Source organism: Schistocerca nitens, chromosome 3 (genome assembly GCF_023898315.1).
Source record: "Schistocerca nitens isolate TAMUIC-IGC-003100 chromosome 3, iqSchNite1.1, whole genome shotgun sequence".
Lineage (NCBI taxonomy): Eukaryota > Metazoa > Arthropoda > Insecta > Orthoptera > Acrididae > Schistocerca > Schistocerca nitens.
Window position 1 is genome coordinate 391525314 of NC_064616.1, and position 9958 is coordinate 391535271.

At 33.8% G+C, this 9958-nt stretch overlaps 1 protein-coding gene across 3 annotated transcripts in view; it reads left to right on the plus strand.

Annotated features, from left to right (window-relative positions):
- Window positions 1-9508, plus strand: part of LOC126248333 (constitutive coactivator of peroxisome proliferator-activated receptor gamma-like) — a 725840-nt gene extending 716332 nt beyond the window's left edge. For all 3 annotated transcript variants that reach the window (XM_049949229.1, XM_049949228.1, XM_049949230.1), the window contains 2 exons: window positions 3590-3685; window positions 3797-9508. In XM_049949229.1, coding sequence (XP_049805186.1) covers window positions 3590-3685; window positions 3797-3877 — 177 coding nt within the window. In that variant the 3' untranslated portion in view covers window positions 3878-9508. The remainder of the gene's footprint in view (window positions 1-3589; window positions 3686-3796) is intronic.
- The last annotated feature ends 450 nt before the right edge of the window (window positions 9509-9958 follow it).

The following is a 9958-nucleotide window of genomic DNA, read 5'->3' on the forward strand; positions in this document are numbered from 1 at the left end:
TTCCACACTCTCTGTAGCATCTCTGGTGCAATAGTTTGGATAGCTGCAGTTATTCCTTCTTTTACTTCCTCAGTGTTACCTGGTAGAGGTGGTCAAAACACCATATCTTTAACGTACCCCATAGAAAAAATCACAGGAGTTGAGATAAGGGTTTCTTGGAGGCCAATGATGGAGTGCTCTGCCACAAGCTGTCAGGCAGCTGATCCAATGCTGTGGGTATCTTTTGTTCAAATAGGCATGGACAGATAAGTGCCAATGGGGTAGTGCCCCATCCTGCTGGAATATGAACTGACGTGCCTCTTCTTTGAGCTGAGCCAACAGCCATTCCTGCAACGTTTCCAGATACGTCAGTGCCCCATCATCAGATGTTGTGCCGACTGACTTTCGCTATTGTGTGAAATGTTGCTTCATTACTTCAAAATGAACTGGCATCTGTTTCCATTTGCTCAAGGAAAAACTTGTAGGATTCAATTCTTTTCACCTTATCAGCTTTGGAAAGGGCTTGAACCAACTATAGGTGATAAGGATTCATTACTAACTTTTACCTTAGGAATTTCCAAATGGTCGTCGTAGAATTTGCAGGGCCAAAATTTTCTTCATTCGTGTGCGGCTGTCTGGAAACTTTCCCTTTGCACAAACACCTTTTCTTTGTGAATTATTTAAATTAGCATACAATACACCATATATTAGGAGGTTCAACACGATACTTGGTTCGAAAAGCTTTTCATTGAGCAGTCACCATCTTTGCACTGACAACAGAAATGAAGGGTACATGATGAACAGTCCTCCTAGTGACCAAATGGGCAACCAACTGAAACTTCAAGCATCCTTCAATCGACATAAAACAGACCAAACCGACATACCAAAAATCAAAAATAACAGTGCAGGATATGTCAAATATACAGTGCAGGTCACATTAAGAATACAAGGTTATGGATACAGATAGTGCAACACAATGTACAAGGTAACCTACATAACCATGGTGCTTAAAATCTCCAGTAACAGAGAAGTCAGAATGACTAGTAAACATCATAAAAAACTGCATATACATAGCTGCAGAATTACACATTAGGTACAAAGCTGACGAACAATGTAGTATGTACAGTTCGTTGAAAGTAAAGTAGAACATAGCTCTGAAAACATTATGCAACATCTACCAGTTGACATGATACACAACCTTCAAGATGAGGAGACAAGATGTTCTACATATACCTTACACAAACATGACCAAATATGACAGCCTACTACAGTGGAGACCACTGTAGATATTGTAAATAGTTGCTGAGTGTCCCTTTATGTTTATGTTCAGTCTGATCATTGAGGCTACTGTCTAGATGCTGCAACTTACACTTCATGATTTCTAACTCTTAAAAAAAATTAAGGATCAGTTCTTTTGATTGCACATACAAGATTTCTAAGCCCTCATTGATGTTACACAAGCTGTTCATATTAGTTACCGAATGCACCACTAGAGCTGACTGAGGATTATGAGTGGCATCACGTTCTCTGAGCCTAGTTTGAAGTATGTGCAGATTGTATATCATTAAAGATTCATCCATAACCTTGTATTTTGAAAATTAACTACTCTGTATTTTTGTCATATCTTCTACTAATATGTTTAATTTATAATATGTCAGTTTGGCCTCTCTTATACTTTATACAATGGTTTTATTATTTTCTTTCTTGACAATTTTATTATCCGTTTTTATTATTTTTATTTTTTGAGAATTGCATCATGTATTGTGTGTTGTGATTTTGTTTGCTCTGTATCAGTTGTATCTCAGTTAATGCCATTCAAACAGTAATATGACTTTAGTGCTATTAGTTGTGGGTGACATTTGGGAGACAATATGGGGGTACGACCATGTTGTTAGCAATGATCTCTTTGGTTCTCCCTACTGCTCTTGGTATTAGTTCTGGGGGTGGACACTTTATGACGTACATGTGTACCAGGGCATCTCATTGCAGTTCACGTGGTAATCTATGGATCAGTTTTGCAGGGTATCCATGACATATGGCAGACATTAATGTGATCTGCCACTTTTGAGGTTCACATATTGGCATTCTATGGCATTTATGCTTTCATTTTACTTTCTTAAGTCAATGTCAGATATTTGATCATTCACAGTTTGTTCACAGGTTACATTAGGCAGGCAATCAGTGCTTATTTGTTGATGCATTCAGAGTTTTTTCAGTTAGGCACCATTTATGTAGTGTGTTACTTGTTAACTCAGAGAACCTGTTTAGGCACCATTTATGTAGTGTGTTACTTGTTAACTCAGAGAACCCTTTTGTGCCTCACTGGCATCGGACATCACATACTACTTAATAAAAATGCTGGATTTTTTTACATGGCTGGTACGATTTCTCATATGCAATCAAGACATGACCTGATGTTCACATTTTTACAGACGTGTTTAATTGATTAATTTTATATAGTATCCCTGTTAGTTTCTTCTTCTTCTTCTTCTTCTCTCTCTCTCTCTCTCTCTCTTTCTTTCTTTTTCCACCTGAAGATGGGATTTACATCCTGAAACATAGAGTGTGTCTATGATTTTGTCCCAATAAAAGCAGATGTATTCATATGAAAAGCTTCATATCAGTCCAAGTTGCAGAGAATGCAAACATGACAATATTTAAAATCTAGTCCTTTATTCATGTTTCATATTAAAACACCCAAAGATAAATAATTTTGTCCTTAATGACAATAATAATAATTGTCATCATTGCTATTACCACCATTAAGGACAAAATTATTTATCATGTGTGTTTTAATATAGAATGTGAAGGAAGGACTAGATTTTAAATCTCTGTGACTTGGACTGATTTAAATCTTTTTATGATGAATACATCTGCTTCAGTTTTACTAGACAAACCCTTTATTTGGATAAAATCATACCCACAATTATTATTATTATTATTATTATTATTATAGTAATGGAGATTTTACTAATATTTACAGAATATGATAGAACAGATCACTGATTAACATTTACGTATATCTATAAATGATTATATTAATTGGAAACTGACATCAGTCTCTTTCTGTTTGAGTTCAATTCCTAACAACTTACTAGCTTCACTGTTCCCAAAGAATATTTTTTCTCAGTATTTTGTAAACAGTTGTTAATATTGTGCTTGTTATTTAGTTTTTGATTTTCTGTAAGTGTAAGAATAAGTTTTTACAAAGTTTTTCACAATATGGTCAGCTTGTGTCAGATCGTTAAATTCTTAATATCAGTGTAGCTGTTTGTAGTGACAACTTACATGTGTCATAACATACTCAGTTCATGTCAGTTCTTCAGAGCAGGAAACAGTTGCAGGAGAATGGAAAGGGGGCTAGCCACTCAGAATCCACATCAGTTGGTACCCATCTTATCTGAGGACAAAAAGACTCCTCTGACTTTTTTGGTGTGTGTCAACACTCACAATTTTGAAATATCCTTCCTTTAATGTGAAGCATCAAGCAGCCTGTAGTTTTTCATTACTTCAATTCAAACTGCATGTGCCTGTCCACATCCCAGGCACCTTATTATTCATAATGTGGCATATTTGCAGTAGATGCCAATGGAATATTTTTCTGTTACAGTGTTTGCCAGATACCTATTTCGATGGAAAATATTTTCAAGATTTGTGGAAGAAGATGTCCTTCGGGTTTGATATAAAATCACTCATCAATTACCGGGTAATGTTTAGTTTTTTATTTTGGGTTTTAATTATTTGAAATGGTACATGTTTTAATTAACTCAATGCTATATTTCCATCCTTATCAATCTTTCCTGTTTCTTTGTTGCAGGATGATTACAAAGCACAGTATTTACAAGTCAAAGAGTTTCTCACAAAGCAAAACACAAGTCTTGAAATGTCTACTTTCTAAAAAAAGAAATGTGTATATTACTGTAATTGCAAGAAAAATAAGGAAGATGTTCTTGAATACAAATAAGAAGTGAAACATGCAGTGGATGTAATTTATGTTATGTACCAGAATCTTAGTGTATGTATTGGTCTGTTATATGTTGCATAAATGCTCTATGGGGCAGCACTACCATTTAGTTAAACTGTACTAACACTATTTGTGTTGACCACAGAATTTTCATGATTTTTATTACACCCTACACAGATAACACACTGTGGTCAGGGCAAATAGTGTTGTTATAGTACTGGGCTGTGTTAGCAATAGATTTGTTGACTTATATTGAATCATTTACATTTTCATTCATCTATTCAGTTTTGTAACGTGATAAAATATTTCCTAATTCATTTCATTATTTATATTTTTGTATTTATTTTGCTAACTTTTATATCTGTCACCTGATCTAAGTGTTTAAGGACCGGACTTCAAATTCAGTATTTGGAGGTTCAGACGTCAGTGAATCCTTTTTCTGACACTTATCACATTTCAGGCAATGCATTTTTATATGTGAAAAATATTAATGTCCACCTCACATTCTCCTTCTACCAGATAATATTATTTTACCTGACGTCTGTTACATGTAGTGAAATCCATTGTCAATGACTAATTTCTTCAACCAGCCTTTTTATACTTTCTTCAAAAATATGTGCATGTATCTGATGTAGAATATATTTTCATTGTGTTTCATCATGTTTCACACTTGCTCCAAAACTGTGAGTGAAAATACCTGTATCATATCATTTCTCAGGAAGAAACTGTTTTCAGCAGTACAATTTCAATCATGTGTTTTCAGAATCTAGAATGGGCCAGTGTATATTTAACCTATATGTGATCAACTTTTGAAATATAATTTGATATTAATATTTGACCTGTTGTGTTACATAGAATATTGTTTGGATTATGTATCATGTTGTAGACATAGGTAGACCAATAGACTTCAGGCCCATAATGGAATACGGTATCTTTAAAATATGAAACTTGTTAACATTTGTGTTATGTTAACTATTATTTAACTGCAACAGTGTACCTTATTTTGAACAAATCAGTACCTTATACTGATGTAACTAATTGTGTTAGAAGGCTTAATTTTTTTCTCACCCTTGCATCAGTACTAACCATATAGCAACACTTTCTGTGTTAAATAAAATCTTACAACACACTTGAAATTTTAAAAATAATGGTACTCTGACATCTTATTGGAGAAAAAAACTTTTTACAAATTGCAGATATTATAATTTTATGGTTATTTTAAGACTTCCTACCTCTCGAAACTGTAAAAAAATGTTGCAGCATTGCTTTCTGCAACCTTTCTGCAACAAATCATAAACGCTCAGATCGCATAATAATTGAAGGGTCATTCCATGTCACACTGCCAAATTTCAGAACATTTTCCTGCTTAACCATCAAAGATTTGGATGAAATTTGATGTAGATATTCATATAAGTCTCCGATGAACATTTAACAGTAATCAAAGCAATACTGGCGAAGATATAGTCACATGTTTGACTCCATGCATGACTTTGAGCAGGGTGACCATGAATTTCTGGTGAATTTTAATTTGGCCAAGTTGTACAACTGTAAATGTTAATAATGAAAAGAATTTTACAAGCCATATTCAGCCAGAAAATTGTAGACAAAATAGCCCAAAAACATTGGCACTTGAAGAAATTTCAAATGTGTATCGTAAAATTCTTTTCAATATTATTCTTAAATGAGCACTTACAGTTGTACAAGCAGGCCAAATTCATTTCATCCAACAAATTATTGCCTGAGATATAACAGCTCAAAGTCGATAGAAGTTCACACTTGCTCTGCTCAAAGTCGCGCATGGAGTTAAGCAAGTGACTATGTACTGTCCAGTATTGCTTTGATGAATGTTAAACTTTACCAATGTATATCAGGGATATGTGAGAATGTTCACATTATTTTATTTTTTTTTTTTTTTTCAAAATCAGTGATGGTCAAGCAGGAAGACCTAAGTTAGTTGACATGGAATATCCCCTGATGAAACTACATCATTCCAGAGACATTTCAAGTCTTAACTATCTAATATAGCCATTGCTTCAGTCTGCATATATGCATAGTAGATTTTTAGGACTTGAAAAGTTCTCTGGAACCGTACAGTTTCATTTGATTGAAGCACCTATGTCTGAGTTTAGACAGGATCCTCTGTTTTATTCAATGCTGGGGATGGAGAGCCTCTACAATGCTGCTTGACTGTGGGAGGAATACCAGCAGGGCTGAGGTATGAGTAGGACTTTGGCTTCAGGAGGGAGGTAGTCTGTGCAGTTGTGCAAAGCCACTGTGCCAGGGTGACATAGTGATTTGCACCTCTGCATAGAGAACAGAAGACCCTAATCAAATGTGCACAAGTGGATGGCCACTAACTGACAAGGGTTCCCTGCCAAAGGCAGTAGTCAGTTAATATGATTTTTATGTGATCTGGGCTAAAAGTAATGACTACAAGCATTAGTGCAGAACATAGGTACAGTAGATAACACCTTTTACATGGTCACTTAAACAGTGATTCTTCATGGCTTAGTAAGTGTCATTATTCACCATTTTCTATAGTGTGTGGTAAAAGAAATGGCAAATTTTGGTGTTTTATAAATGTCAGTCCATGACTAATCTTACCAATTACAGTATTATGTCTAGGATCTGAATAACAGATCCTTGAAAAGCTTTAACTTGTATTATATCATATCATATTCATGGACAGATTATGGTTGTGTATTTAAAACAATTAATTGCAATGCAAATTTATGTGCCAATTGGAAACAAGTAATTAAGACAGCCATGCATGAAATTGTTGTATCAAATATCTATACCTTAATGTTTATTAAAATACATCATATACCTTGTATGTATGTAGTAATTGATGTTTTGATGTTGTATTGTGCCAGCACATGTAGTATGACTAAATCAAGTAAATGTTAGTGTCTTGATGTTATTTTACGGATATATTTATTTCTTACATGTAGGTGTAGATATAGATGTACACTGCTGAATATTATTTAAATTCACTCTCAGTCAAGCCTGCAGTATTCTTGTGCAACACTGTTTGTCACTCTATATTTTAATGTTCAGATTATGTTGGTAAAGGTAACAGCGATTTACCATGGGACCACTTTACATTTACACATGAGCCTACTAATAGAAATGATGAGATCACAGTTATAATACTGTAGTAAAGTAATTGTTTTGAAGTTATCAGTAAACTACATGGGTCCTGTATGAACAAGTTTATAATCTGAAAACCAACTCATAAATTTATAGCAAGGACCAGTTTAAGACCAAGGCAACACATATAGTAAAGTGGCACATGAACCTACACCAAAATCACAGAAGGAAATAATTGTTACATTAGTTATCTGCTCCAGTTATTTGATATATGTCCCACTGTTCAGTTTGTGTACAGATCTGCACTACCTGCTCTACGCATTCAACACCAGACTGCATTCCTGCTCCATGTTAGTTCGCTCTTAACATTTATATGGTATGATTTATTAAAAAATAAGTTGTTTCTTAATAGGAATGAACACTGAAGGTCATGTCTGCTGTATAAAATTAGTTGGTGTTTGCATCTCTGTTACTTTTATGATATTAGTTGTGATAACAAGAAGAAATTGTGCACCCATTGTTTGATCCTTACTGGGTGAAATGTCTTTTTTATCTTTGACTTTATCTGCAAAGTGTGCATTTTATATGAATATGTAACATTTGAATATTTCTAATAATATAACACGCAGAGCAAAAATTTGTCCGTAGCAACATTTTGATATTTATTGAGTCTTTTCAACTTAAAATCAGAAAAAAATGCTTCCTACAATTTACTGCTTTTATGTTGCTATGCTTCATGTGTGTGAAATGGAATTTCAATGACACACAGTAGTTATTAATGCTCTGTTGTTGTTATGTAGTCTTACAATTTTTGTTTTACAAGGTATGTCATTTTGTGAAAATGAGTTGTGTTAGACAATTATTCTGTACCTACAAATGAAGGCAGCAGCATGATATAAGGATTTAGGATAGTAATTCTGGAAGCCCTGTGGATCTTACTTTTACATTCCCACTTATATACTTCTGTGTACCTGAGTGTGAGGAACAAATTTTCATGTAACATCTGATTCTATAAATTCTGTCCTGCAGAGCTGATCTAACTTGTCAGACTGTTTAATGTATTTTGCATTTACAGTTTACTGTAAAAATATTTTGTGTATGTCTAGTCTAGTATAACAGAAAGAAACTTACTGTAAACATATTTTGTGTATGTCTAGTCTAGTATAACAGAAACAAACATACTGTAAACATATTTTGTGTATGTCTAGTCTAGTATAATGGAAAGAAACTCATTGTCATTTGCTTCAGCAATGTTGATTGGTGTTCTGTGTAGGTGCGCTCTATAATTAATGTGTACATTGCTTTAATGATTTTCTAAAATGTATTTGACATTTTTTTATTCATCCTGTAGTCTAGATCAACAGTTAAAAGATAACTTTTGTGTTAGAAAATGTAGCTCAGTGTTTTCTGTTTTGTTAACATGTGAGAACAATTGACATCAGCTATGAATCCAAAAATATGGAAAGTTGTAATGAATGTCATATATTTAATAAAAGTCAGTGGATGTTTAAACAGCATATTGGAACTATACTGATGATCCAAAACATTATAATTGTGTATGTCTAGTCTAGTATAGCAGAAAGAAACTCATTGTCATTTGCTTCAGCAATGTTGATTGGTGTTCTGTGTTGGTGTGCTCTATGGCTAATGTGTCCAATACTTTAATGATTTCCAAAATGTATTTTACATTGTCTTTGTTCATCCTCTAGTGTAGATCAACAATGAAAGGATAAATAAATTTTGTTTTAGAAAATGTAGCTAAGTGTGTTGTGTAATTTTAACATGTGAGAACAATTTCCAGCTTCTATGAATTCAAGAAATGGAAAGTTGTAATTAATGTCATGTAATTAATAAAATCAGTAGATGTTTAAACAGCATATTGGAACTATACTGATGATCCAAAACATTATCATTGTGTATGTCTAATCTAGTATAGCAGAAAGAAACTCATTGTCATTTGCTTTAGCAATGTTGATTGCTGTTCTGTGTTGGTGTGCTCTATAATTAATGTGTACAGTGTTTTAATGAGTTTCTAAAATGTATTTTACATTTTTTTGTTCATCCTGTAGTCTAGATCAACAATTAAAGGATAAATTTTGTATTAAAAAATGTAGCTCAGTGTTTTCTGTTATGTTAACATGTGAGAACAATTGACAGCAGCTATGAATTCAAAAATATGGAAAGCTGTAATGAATGTCATATATTTAATAAAAGTCAGTGGATGTTTAAACAGCATATTGGAACTATACTGATGATCCAAAACATTATAATTGTGTATGTCTAGTCTAGTATAGCAGAAAGAAACTCATTGTCATTTGCTTCAGCAATGTTGATTGGTGTTCTGTGTTGGTGTGCTCTATGGCTAATGTGTCCAATACTTTAATGATTTCCAAAATGTATTTTACATTGTCTTTGTTCATCCTCTAGTGTAGATCAACAATGAAAGGATAAATAAATTTTGTTTTAGAAAATGTAGCTAAGTGTGTTGTGTAATTTTAACATGTGAGAACAATTTCCAGCTTCTATGAATTCAAGAAATGGAAAGTTGTAATTAATGTCATATAATTAATAAAATCAGTGGATGTTTAAACAGCATATTGGAACTATATTGATGATCCAAAACGGTATTACCAGCTGCTTAGCAGAGAGTCTGTTCATCTCTTGAATGCAATAGAGCAGTGATTCAGCATCACCTGGATTTGACAAGTCTGTGGTAGATTTCTTTATGTATATGTCACCAGATACACATGTCACATGCCACACAACTGGTGGTTTGTGGGTGTGGTGCTAGCAGCTGTTCAGGTGAATTTGGTGGCCAAGATACGAACATGTGTTCACTATTTCTCTCTTCAAAAAATTGTAGCATGATTCTGACCTTGTGACATGGACAGTTATCCAGACGGGAATGCCATGAAGTCATCGAGC